The sequence below is a fragment of the Pelodiscus sinensis genome, chromosome 8, assembly GCF_052426305.1.
Source record: "Pelodiscus sinensis isolate ZL-2025 chromosome 8, ASM5242630v1, whole genome shotgun sequence".
NCBI lineage: Eukaryota > Metazoa > Chordata > Testudines > Trionychidae > Pelodiscus > Pelodiscus sinensis.
Genome location: NC_143059.1, coordinates 75464758 through 75477649, shown reverse-complemented (window position 1 = coordinate 75477649; position 12892 = coordinate 75464758). Strand labels below are relative to the sequence as shown.

The window sequence follows — 12892 nt, the reverse complement described above, 5'->3', positions numbered from 1 at the left end:
GCACTAGCACGTCCCAGTTTGGAAGAGTGCTATGCCACCACAGGAGAGGAGTGTGGCATGAGCCCATAGGTCTTAGAGAGGAGCTGGGAGGTTGGAAAGGAGAGCTGTTAAGACACCAGAACATAAAATTCCCAGGACAGCAATCCCAAAGGATTCCTTAATTCCTTAGGTCTTTTACACCCATCTTGCAAATAAAAAACACATTTTTAAACTAGTGAATGTTTAATTGACAATTTTATTTGAAGAAACTAATACAAAAATAAGAGAAAGATTGACACAGATGTACCGGGCCAGTTTATTTGAAACTGACCAGAGGAGAATAGTAGATAAGTCATTATAGTACCGCTCACTACTTAATTCGGATTTCCTAACACAAACATACATTCTAAAGCCGGTCACTAAGCAATGATGGTTTCATACAGAAACTATCATTGGATAAATTACATCATATTTAAAAATGTGTGAATTACAATTCCACATGGAAAGATTTGGCTCTCTCGAATAGGTAGCTGAACAAGTGAGTTCCAGATTCCCCACCAGTGGGGAGGCAAACTAGAAATGAGAGTTGTACTTGCCTCTGTACCGCTCATCTTGGAAGGGACTTTTCCTTCTTGTAGGGGACAGAATAAAACCCCTTTCCTTCCTCTTTCTACACAGAGACTGCTCTTTCTGCTCTCTTGTCCAACATGAGCACCACTGAGTCTTCTGGTACTATCTGGGTATAAATGGTTCCACGAGGATCAGAGTAACAGGCTTCATGCTCTTCAGAAACTGAGAATGCTAAAAAGCATAAAAGTCATCAGGAAAGCACAAGCCAGGTCTCCTTGACAGCTTATCCCCCCACTCAGTGCTACCTTGAAGGGAAAAAAGAAGTCAAATGGGACTTTCCAATATGTGCTGGGCTGGCTACGTGGAGATTCTGGCCATTCTGTCATGTCAGTGAAGGCAACAACGGTTGTCAAAGGCACCATGGTCATGCTGAGGGACTGCAGGAAAAGGAAAACATCAACACTTTAGCATGGCTAGAGCCACAGATGCATCTTCCAACCTAGGGGATGTTTCTTCAGAAGTAATGGCTGCCAAAAGTGACCGGCTGGCTCCAAAGAGCAAGCAGTCTTCATCAGCTATTGCTACCATCTTCTGCATATTTATCATATTTTCAAAGTGAAGAGAACTCTGACATTGTGGTCAGGCATATCACAGGGAAGAGTTATCGTGAGAGGAGAAATGTAGTACTTCCATGTGTGTGTATGTCCCTTTTCTTTCCCTCTTCAAAATGAAGAACTGGGACACTTTACAGAAAAGTGTAGGAGAAGATTAGTTACTTGGCCTACAGTAGCTGTGGTTTTCTTAGATATTTTTGTCAGTGTGATTCCCACTGTAGGGCGCATATGCACCTCATACATGCAAAACCACATGTTTTTGGAATTGCTGGGTCTGTTGAGGTTCATGAGAGAGTGCAAAAACCAAGCAACCATGACCCTTTCTCCGTTCTCTCACAATTTGAAGCTCCTGGTAATCAAGGATTCCAAGAGCAGGTCATGAAATCCACACTGACAAACATTTTTGAAGAATCACAATTACTATAGTGTAAATAAATAACTGTATTTTCTTCTACTGTGTATCAGTGTGGAGCCCCATTGTAGGCGCCTGGCAAGTAATATCCCTTCAGGACAGTAGGAATGAGGAATTCCAGCTGCACTGGTCAAAAAGAGATTCTTCTTCTTCTCTCTTAAACCTGTCATATGATCAGCTAAGTCCAAGGCACAGTGCTCGACAAAAGGCAGTAGTTTACTCCACACCTCTACTTTGCAGATGTCTAGTAGTAGCACACGTCTGAAAAAGGTGGAAGAAAATACTTGAATACTAGTGCAGTTAGCCTTGATATTTAATGGGAGATATTCCCTAGCCATCTAATAGCAAGAGGATGCAACATGTGATCTGTTTCAATATTCTTTGGGATTATAGAGGTTGACCTTTGGAATGCTCTGTTATAGGAAGAAATATATAAGATGATAGCTGGAATGATTTAGTCTCCTTGGTATAATAGAGCACAGACCTGGAAACAAATAGTGTGTGTAATTTCTTTTTTCCTAGTGATTCATGTACATTTGGGAAGGACACAGGTAAGCTGATGGGTTCACTCAGATGGAATTCTGAGAACACACTGGGGCTGTATCTACACTACGGGGTTTTTCTGGGATACCGGAGGTATCTCGAAAAAATTCCGCCGCATCCCTAACCCTAACCCTCTTCCTCCTCCAATGAGGAAGAAGGGCTTTTCTGGAATGAGGAGGCTTTTCCAAAATTTGGCCCAGTGTACACGGGCCAAATTTTGGAAAAGCCTCTTCCGAAAAAACTATCCTGGAGTGCAATTTGCATACCTTTTTTCGATAGATCACTGTAGAGTAGACATAGCTTGGGAAACATAAGAATGGACACACAGGGCCAGACCAAAGGTCCATTTAACTCAGTATCCTGTCTTCAGACAGGGGCCAATGCCAGATGTACCAGAGGGAATGAAAAGAACACGTAACCAACAACAGAGGTGTAGATTGGACATCAGGAATAACTTCCTGTCAGGACAGTTAAGCACTAGAATAAATTGCACAGGAAGGTTGTAAAACAGAGAGGGGCAAATTACAGCCTGCAGGCCACATCTAGCCCACCAGCCATTTTAATCTGGCCCTCAAGCTCCTGCTGCAGATCAGGATCTGGGACTTGCCCTGCTTTGCGTGGCTCCTGGAAGCAGCAGTATGTCCCTCTTCTGGCTCGTTGCTATACATAAGAGCCAGCAGAGGGTTCTGTGTGCTGCTCCCACCCCCAAGCACTTCCCTCACAGCTCCCATTGGCTGGGAACTGCAGCCAATGGGAATTTCAGGGACAGCACCTGTGGACAGGGGGAGGGAAGCAGTGAACAGAGCCATCTCGTCACACCTTCACACAGGAGCCAGCCAGAAGGGGGACATGCTGCAACTTTCAGGAGCTGCATGGGGAGGTAAGCACAGTCCACAGCCTGCACCCCTGAGCCCCACACCGTCCATGAACCTGCCACCTGCCCCAGCCTTGATTCCTCTTCTATACTATGAATCCCTCAGACCCAGTTTGGATCCTTCTCCTGAACCCCGACTGTCTTATCCCCAACCATACCCGCAACTGGAGCCCTCCCCCTTCCCACATTCCAACCCCTGCTCCAACCCAGAGCGCCCTCCTGGACCCTGAGCACCTCATTTCTGACCTCATCGCAGAGTCTATCGCCCAATCAGAGCTGTCACTCTTTCCTACATTATGGAGATTTAGTCTACCTTCTTCTGTGGAAATATTACATACGTGCCATTGTCAGGCTACACGGACAAATGGTAAGATCCAATGAACTCCAACCTATCAATACCAGAATTATACGAAAGATCCCTCAGACTTTATATAACCCATATGCCCTATGTTATGGCTTTGGGGGGTGGAGGTGAATGATAATGAGGCTATACCTTCAGAGACTGACACTGATACCAGTACCGTGCTCCCAGCACTTGAGTTTGTGGGTTGGACTGAAGGCCCACCTTAGCCCACAATACCTGGATCTTCAAAGACACAGGAATCATACAGCAGGAGGCACAATTCGCAGCCTGAGAAGAAAAGGGGAACTCATACGTTTTCATAGATTTTAAGGCAAACGAGACATTAAGATAATATATTCTGACCTCCTGCATAACAAAGGTTACAAAACCTCACCCAGTAATTTTAGCATCAAGCAAAATTTTCTCGTTGAACTAGGTCATATATTTTAGAAAGATATCCCATCTTTATTAATGATGTCAAGTAATGGAGAACCGACCATATTTCTACCTAATCTAGTGTCTAAGGTGTCACAGGACTACTTATTACTTCTACGTTATTCTAATAGTTAATCAGCTTCACCTATGTGCCTGATTATCCTGGAGGAGCAGAGCCCATTGTTGTCTGTGGATTCCCTGTATTTGTTTTCACCAACTCCAAGCAAAACAAAGGTTGGGGGGGGGGGGGAGCAGGGAGAGCTTTGCCTTAGGAAGGGGATTCCCAAGTGATCTCTTCCCTGGAAAAGGGTTTATTTTATATTTTTCTTTTAACTCACTTGGGTGGTGGTAGCATTTCCTTTTGGATCTCAGAGAGACTGAGACCAGACAAGTTTGTTTCTGGGAACGTACAGAGGCAGGTTCTTAGTTTATTCTGCTAGCTGGCCCCCATCTCTACATTCGACGTGTTAGGTTGGGGAATTGAGCCATGACACCTACTCAAAGAGGAGCCTCTGAATAGCATGTGCATGGACTAACAACATCTGTTTGTATGCATTAGGGCCCCTGAACTGGGTCAGTAGTCCTGACACACAGATAGTCTGTATGTGCCCTCTTTGACTCCAGTACTAACAAAGAACAACAAACTTTGGCCATGTCTCCCTTTGCAGGAAGATCAACACTGTGGCAGTTGATCTTCCAACATTAGATTTAGCGGGTCGAGGGTCACGTTTCCACTTACTGGAAGATCGATACTCTGGGGATCAATCTTCCGGGGTTCGATTTAGCAGGTCTAGTAAAGAGCTGTTGCAAGGAGTAAGGGAAGTTGACCGGAGCATTTCTCCAGTCAACCACTCGCTGTGGAGACGGCACCAAGCTCAGCTTATGTTATTTATGTAGACTGAGTTGCAGACCTTACACTGATGTTTTGGGTGTAAAGTAGACCTGGCCTAGTAAAGCCCACTAAATTGAATGGTGAGGGTGCCCCAGTTGATGCCAGTACTCATGAAGAGTAAGAGAGGTCAATGGGAGCCTCTCCCATCGCCTCTTGCTGTGAGAAAGGCACCAAAGCTTGGCTTAAGGTACGTTGACTCCAGCTACATTTTTACATAGTTGGAACTCCGTACCTTCAGCTGACCTTTCCCCACACTGTGGGCTTGGTCTGAGATTTTCTCCCCCTCTCACAGTCCTCAAAGCTATTCATCTTGGATGCCGAGCTCAGAGAAGAAAGAGTAGGGTTCAGAATTGGCTCTTCATTCTTATTACCTGCATGCTGCAATTCCACATAAGGATACTGGTCCACTGATCCGTCTGGGTTGGCTGAGCACTGCCAGTTATGGCCAGAGCCTGTGGGCTGCTCACCCCTTCGAGGGCCTGATATAGCTTCTCCTGCAAGTAGCTACAGCTTCCATCCATCATTGTTTGTAGTATGCTGGAAATGAGACAGAACATCTTTAGTAGTCTAAGTCCTTTGGAGCAGAGAAGAAACCAGTTTTTAATATAGGGCATTTTTTCTGCAGTAATGATTTCATTTCAAGGTGTCTACTACTTTGGTAATGCCTGCATGAAATAATTTTGGAAATATTAGTGTTCAATTCTGTATGGATTCACCTCATGTCTTCAAAAAAAGTAGAAGGGAGAAGAAAAGTGCACAAATCACTGACAAAGATGTGCTGCATGTTGAGGAGATTGACAGAGTACCTCAGATCTCCTGTCACCCTTGGGGTTTTTGTTTGTTAGGGAAGAAGGATCTCTCTACTATCACCAGGAAGAGAACGAATTGAATTATTGACCCTGTAAGTCATGGAGTTGGGTTATAACTTCCAATAGTATTTAATTATAATCAGGCTTTCTTTTTATACACACATATATACATACACATACACATACACCAGCCAGGAGCAGGAATCCTGTCACTTGACAATCAAAGTGCTAAAGGAATACTCCAAAAAGACAAGGTCACTGCAGAGAAACTAAGTGAATTACAACTAAGAAGATGCAAGGGAGATTCTCACACTTGAGCCATTCTTTTTAGGTGAGAAATCTGAGGGACTGTCCCAGATTGAGGTGTCAACAGAAGAGGATTCAGAACAAACTGACAAGTTAAACAATAATAAATCATTAGTACCAGACTTATTCACCAAAGAGTTTTAAAGGAATTGAGATATGAAATTGCAGAACTACAAAGTGTGGTATGTAACCTATCATTAAATCAACATTTGTAGCAGATGACTAGAGGATAGCTAACATGACACCAATTTCTTAAAAAGTCTTCATAGGTGATCCTGGCACTTATAGGTCAGTGAGCTGAAATTCAGTGCTAGGCATAGTGATTGAAACTATTAGTAAACAACAGAATTATCAGACACATAAAATGTTAGGGAAGAGTCAACATGGCTTTTGTACAGTAAAGCATCCCTCACTCATCTATTAGAATTATCTTAGGAGATCAACAAGCATGTGGGTAAGAGTGATCCAGTAGAAGCAGAAAGCTTTTGACAAGGTCCATCACAAAGGCTTTTAAGGAAAGTAAGCTGTCATGGGATAAGGAGAAAGGTCCTCTCATGGATCATGTAGATACCATTTCATATTTAGCTAGAAGCCATTCTGTATAACAAAAGCTATTTCAGTTTCTTGTGTCTGCACGCGGGAGTGAACTGGCCTTCACCGAGGTGGGGAGAGACCAGAGGGATGCGCTGTTGGAATGTGTTGTTGAACTATTTTTGAGCTGAAGCTCAAACTCCCTCTAAACCTGTTTCTTTCTCTGCTGATAATAATTCCTCTTTGAAGTTCGCTTTGATTTCTTGCCCTGACGTCAGACTTGTTTGGTTAAGGGTATAAAATACTAGGATTGATTGTATTAGCCAGCCTTACTGGGCCCGACTTTGCTGGGACCACGTTTGGCTCACTTTGCTTTTACTGGCCAATAAAACTGTCTGTTTAGCCGCGTAAACTGAGTGAGGCGTTTGCTTCGACAATTTGGAGGTTCCACCGAGATTCCTAACGCGCCACTTGCCCGTATGGATGGACCGGCACTCCACTTCCAAACCTCTCAGAGCGCTCAATAAAAGGTAAGGAGATACCTGTTACGAAATCTCCTGTTGAGGGCTTAGGATTTGGAGTGACAGCCAGCCATCAGGGTAAGGGGAGCTACGGAATTCAATTTTGTGGAGCGGCTAACATTTTTGTCTGTCTGTGTCTGTCTTTGTCTATTAGGCCTGTCTTATGTGTCACAGTTCCAAAAGGGCACACCGGTGTCTCTAGTGAGGCAGCCATGCGCTGGACCCTCTGTGTTCGGACGCTAAAAGCTGGTGTGGTGCCATTACTCTCTCTCGGCACACGGAACTGTGGGGAAGCTTTGTTGTCTCTCTCTGTTATTTGTGGGCGTAGTACTGACCTCTGAGGCTAACCCCAGGCCATAGTGCCCCATTCCGCCAGGCTGTCTCCAGGCGCCAGGACGTGGTGTTCTGCCGGGCTGGGGCAGGTGCCGGAAACCCCTGCGAGCCAGGTGGACCTTGAATCCAGTGCCTCGCAACAAAAAGGGGGGGGACCAATGCGAGCAGGTGAATTCTTGATTCGGTGACTCGCAGAGCGAGCAGGCGGATCCTGATTCAGTGACTCGCAGAGCAAGCAGGCGGATCCTGATTCGGTGACTCGCAGAGCGAGCAGGCGGATCCTGATTCGGTGACTTGCAGAATATGGTGTAAGCAGGCGGACTTTAGTTCGGTGCCTTACAGAATTAAGCGCGCGCAGAAAATGGGGGTAGGTCAGTCTACAGGAATTCCAGTGCCTTTATGATAAGTGCCTTCTGGTATAGAGTCCTAATGAAATCTGATATTAAGTGCCGGGTGTCTTAGGGCAGCGTCACTTAATAGAAACCCATGGGAACTGGACAATAAATAAAGATGCATCTAAATGTGGAAACTGTAGGAAAAATGTGAAAAAGGAAAAAAATAAATTGTATGGAAAATGAGTATGAATGTAATGAGTGAAGAATGAATGCTGCTGCATAGGTCTGAGACTTGAGCTGATCCCAGCTGCACCAGGGCTCTCCCACGAGGGAGCCCTGAACGCAAGGAGGTGGGGGGTCAGCTGAACCTCGAGACTCAGCGGATATGTGAGGGAGTGACGACTCCCCTTATTTCATGAGCTACTAAGGTCTGACTCTCTAGACCCGGCAGACTCTTTCTTTGGAGTGTGTAAAGTTAGTTTAAGTGGGGATTAGTCTAAACACCCCCCCACTCTGCTGAAAGGCACCCCTGTGTACTGCATGTATGTGCATAATGGTCCAAGGACCTGTAAGCTTTTAACAAATTTGAAAAGAAGAAAAATTAAAGCCCTGAGGGATAAAAGTGAAGCTCAGAAAGGCAAAAATCTGCCCTGCAGTAAGATAGGTAACTTAAAAGTTGCTGCAGCACCTCTGTGCCAAAATAATGCACAAGAAGTGGAAAAAAAAAAAGAAAAGAGATTTCTCAGTTGGCACACCCATATCAACCAAGCTTGGGGGGAAAATCTGGCACAACATCACCCCTCTATCCCTCTTTATAACGCATACACAGGTAGAGAGGAAACCTGAAAAATAACTGAAAGGAATTAGCTCTTCCCTTTGAAAACACGGGCTCCTGTAACAAACTTGCCCGATCCAAAGCAAAACACAAACTTTAAAATAAGTTTAACAGTTTAAGGAAAGTGTTCCTCCAAATCCTAAGGGGGAGGGAAAAAAAATAAAAAAACCTGCTTTAAGAAATGACTCCTTGTTTCTTGCAGCCTCTTTTAATCATCTTAGCAATGAAACAGTCAAGTTAAACATTTGGCTACAGACACTTTGTTAAATCTATTAAAGAGAAAATAAAGAATTCTACTGAAGCTTAATTGGTTAACCGCATAAAAGAATAGAATCTATACATTGTAAGTTTGTAAAACCTGCACCCTAAAGGTTAAATGTGTCTTCCAAGGAACCTAATTATTGTTTAAAAAAAAAATCCAAGCCCAGAAACTTCACAGTGTTTCTGTTCAAGGCTGAGCTGATAGCACCTTTGGCTTGCTTTCAAATCCAAGGTTGTGTGTGTCTGCAAACTGCCTGGCTGTTCTGGAAGGGGGGGAGCACTGTCCCCCATAAGTAAGTCTGTAACATTACATGTGATTCTTTTCAGGAAAAGAAAACCTTTTTGCTTGCTGGAATAGTAACTAGCAAGCACCTTGTTCTAAGAGTTTCTGTAGCAGTTAAAAAAAAAAAAAAAAAAGCCTGGTCTGCAGTACAAGAGAGAAACTGAGGCATGGCCCCTTTAACTTAATAATTAAACAATGAAGTAATATACTCAAACCCTCTGAAGCTAGTGTTCAAAATAAAAGCATACCATTGGGTAACAGCAGGCTGATCAAAAAGTAGCAAAAATCTGTAAAGAAAAAGTGTTCTAAAATATAATGCACCACCCCAATGTGGGTAGAAATGTTTTCTTTGTCTTTCAGATCATCAAGAAGCGCTAATATCATCTGAAAATTAACTGAAAAAAACCCCCATGGTTCTGTGTCATGACATAATAAGTTTGTGTTCTGTGTTCTGTCCAGATTTGTCTTGTGTGTGTCTTAATTTTGATATATGTATTTCTAACATTGTTGTGTGTACAATATTGTTGTTTTAATGAAAGAATAATTTAAGTCCCTTGAATAATCTTAACTTTGTGCTTTACATAGATGGTTTTTTGCTTTTATAATTCTAGCAGAATTTTAGTAGCAGGCTATGCAGTTTGTACTGTCTAGAATGTAGTGAAATCTGCTCCTCTACCTGCTGTTTTTCCCTTCTCTCCTACCATCGCCAGCTCCTACGCCGTCTCTTTCAGAACTGGCCCTCCTGCAAGACCAAGCCCCAGAATCGGAAAAGCAGGAGTGGAAACTGGCAAGGTGCACCTTGCACCCAGACCACTTGTGGTGCAGCTCTGATGGCCACATTGTTGCCCCAGTGGTCTTGCTACTTCACCTTGCCTTCGTGCTCCATAGATTGTCGCATGTTGGCAAAGGGGGGATGGTAGCAATCCTTAAAACAAAATTGGTTTGCTCCCAAATTCTCCCAAGCAGCCAAAGATCACTGTCTGGCTTGCCCTGTCTGCCAAGCCCACAACATAGGTAAACCTGTAAAGACAGTTCCGGCAACCAGACCTCTGCATTTAAGACCATTTCTGAATTTACAAATAGACTTTATTCAATTGCTTAACTGTCAATCTTTTGAATAATGTGCTGGTTATTGTTTGCCTGTTTTTGAGATGAGTAGAAGCTTATTCCTGCAGGAAAGCTGATGCCATCACAGTGGCAAAGAAACTTCTAAATCATTACATCCCATCATGAGGAATACCCCTGGTGATCTCCGGCGATAGAGGTACCCACTTTACTGGACAAATTGTTCCAAAACTAGCAAAGTACTACTCTATCAGAGAAGCACTGCACTGCCCGCGACACCCAGAAAGCGCAGGAGCAGTAGAGAGACGTAACGAGATTTTAAAGAACAAACTTGCTAAAATATGCGAGAACTCTGGCTTAACATAGATAGTAGCACTCCCGATTGCCCTAATGAGCATGAGAGCCACTCCTAATCAGAAAACTGGACTCAGTCCACATGAGATTGCATGTGGCCGACCTATGAGACTGTTAAGCAGCCCAGAAATTGACCTGGCTGATGCCACACTTGTTAAAAGAAGCATAGTCAAATATTGTCAGGAACTTATAAGGTGTGTACAGTCTTATCATTCACAGGTTAAGGACGCCTTCCAGGAGGCCCCGACTGAGCCATGCCATAAACTACAACCAGGAGACTGGGTTTGCGTGAAAGTTCACCAGTGGAAGACTGCCCTGGAACCCAGAAGTTGGCCCCAACAAAGAGCACCGCAGACCTGGTACCGGAGACCCAGGTCCAGAAGCAGACGGGGATCACCGCAGACCTGGTACCAGAAACCCAGGTCCAGAAGTAGACGAAGATCAGCGCAGGCTTGGTACCGGCAATCCAGGCCCAGAAGCAGACGATCCTAAGAGGCCGAGGCCAAGGTACCAGCTGCGGCCCAGAAAGACCTGCCAGCAATAGGTGAAGCAATCTACGAAGTCCTGAAGATCAGCCAGCATGAGGCTGGACAAACAATTCATGTTAAGCTTATGCTTAATCTTGTCAGGTTGCTGGATATGTGCTCACAGTCCTGTACATTCAGAAAGAGGTATCCCAATGATTCCAGTCCCACTAAACAACACTCAAATGAATGGCACACTGTTTAGTGAACAAAGCCAAATGATACTTAGCAGGATAAAAAGTTTACTAACCCCGGGTATATCTGCCTAGCCTTGACCCCAGTTGGAGAGTACTGCTGGACATGTAATGGTTCAAGAGCCAGGGTAAGAAAAAGCCAAAACCAAATAGCCCTAGACTATGTCCTAGCTAGTAAGGGCGGGGTTTGTGCCTTAGTAAGAAGAGAATGCTGTGGGTATATTTCTGACACCAGCAAAGAAGTACAAGAAGATGTCTCAGAGATTGAAAAAACTGTGGAAAGCCTAAGACAAGAGAAAAGCTGGACCCTCTGAGGTTGGTTGAGAGGCTGGTTTAGACATGTGGGAACTTGGATTTTGCAAGGTATTGTTTTAGTATTAGCTATATTCTTTTGTGCCTATTTTTGTTTCTTGCTAATCAAATGCTGTATTTCTTGTATTCTAGAAAACAAGGGACAGACCCTTACTAAAGGGAATGTAGAAGTAATTATGTTAAAATATGATGAGCAAGAAAAGAACAAGAAATGTATATAAAAGCTTTGATGAAAATAAAAGCATGAAATGGCTTCAAAGTTAGCCTTTAAAAGGCTAAAAGGGGGGAGTTGTAGATACCATTTCATATTTAGCTAGAAGCCATTCTGTATAACAAAAGCCATTTCAGTTTCTTGTGTCTGCACGCGGGAGTGAACTGGCCTTCACCGAGGTGGGGAGAGACCAGAGGGATGCGCTGTTGGAATGTGTTGTTGAACTATTTTTGAGCTGAAGCTCAAACTCCCTCTAAACCTGTTTCTTTCTCTGCTGATAATAATTCCTCTTTGAAGTTCGCTTTGATTTCTTGCCCTGACATCAGACTTGTTTGGTTAAGGGTATAAAATACTAGGATTGATTGTATTAGCCAGCCTTACTGGGCCCGACTTTGCTGGGACCACGTTTGGCTCACTTTGCTTTTATTGGCCAATAAAACTGTCTGTTTAGCCGCGTAAACTGAGTGAGGCGTTTGCTTCGACAATCAGTAACTTAAAAGACAGGAAACAAAGGGATAGAATAAATGCTCAGTTTTCAGAATGGAGACAGATATATAATGATATCTCCCAATAATTTGTACTGGGACTAGTGCTGTTCAAAATACTCATAAATGATCTGGAGAAAGGGGTAAACTGTGAGCTGACCAATTTGCCAATGATATAAAATTACATAAGGTAGTGAAGTCCAAAGCAAACTGCAAAGAGTTAAAAAGGGATCTCACAAAACTGGGTAATTGGACAACAATATGACATGAAATTCAGTGTTAATAAATGCAAAGTAATGCACACTGGGAGAATAATCCAAACTATAGATACAAAATGATGTGGTCTGAATTAGATGTTAACACTAAGGCTATGTCTAGACTGCAAGCCTCTTTCGAAAGAGGCTTTTTCGAAAGTATCTTTCGAAAAAGCCTCTTTCAAAAGTATCTTTCGAAAAAGCCTCTTTCGAAAAAGAGCATCTAGACTGCAAGCAGTACTTTTGAAAAAGCAAGCCGCTTTTTCGAAAGAAAGCAGCGAGTGAGTCTGGATGCTCTCTTTCTAAAAAGCCCTGTTGGCATTCAAGAACGCCTTTTTTCGAAAGAGCACTTTCGAAAAAAGGCGTTCTTCCTCATGCAATGAGGTTTACCGCCGTCGAAAGAAAAACCGCGTTCTTTCGATTTAATTTCGAAAGAATGCGGCTGCAGTCTAGACGCAGGTGAAGTTTTTTTGAAAAAAGGCTACTTTTTTCGAAAAAAACCCTGAGTCTGGACACAGCCTAAAAGAAGAAAAGAGAGAGAGAAAGAGATTTTGGAATCATCATGGATAGCATGCTAAGACCTGTTAGGAATGGACTACGTAATAAGGGAAAAAATA

At 43.5% G+C, this 12892-nt stretch overlaps 1 protein-coding gene and 1 long non-coding RNA gene across 8 annotated transcripts in view; one reads left to right on the top strand and one right to left on the bottom strand.

The window, feature by feature from the left end:
- Positions 1–215: 215 nt before the first annotated feature.
- TCTN3 (tectonic family member 3) overlaps positions 216–12892 on the bottom strand; it is an 85455-nt gene continuing 72778 nt past the window's right edge. For 4 of the 7 annotated variants that reach the window (XM_075934430.1, XM_089780329.1, XM_075934434.2 and 1 more), the window contains 3 exons: positions 5034–5199; positions 3486–3623; positions 216–986 (listed from right to left, as the gene is read on the bottom strand). In XM_075934430.1, coding sequence (XP_075790545.1) covers positions 765–986; positions 3486–3623; positions 5034–5199 — 526 coding nt within the window. In that variant the 3' untranslated portion in view covers positions 216–764. The other 3 variants (XM_075934431.1, XM_075934433.1, XM_075934432.2) reach the window with 3 other exon arrangements.
- On the top strand, positions 8891–11996 carry LOC142830331 (uncharacterized). The gene is made up of 2 exons (XR_016350205.1): positions 8891–10140; positions 10515–11996. It is a non-coding gene; the product is annotated as an uncharacterized LOC142830331 (long non-coding RNA).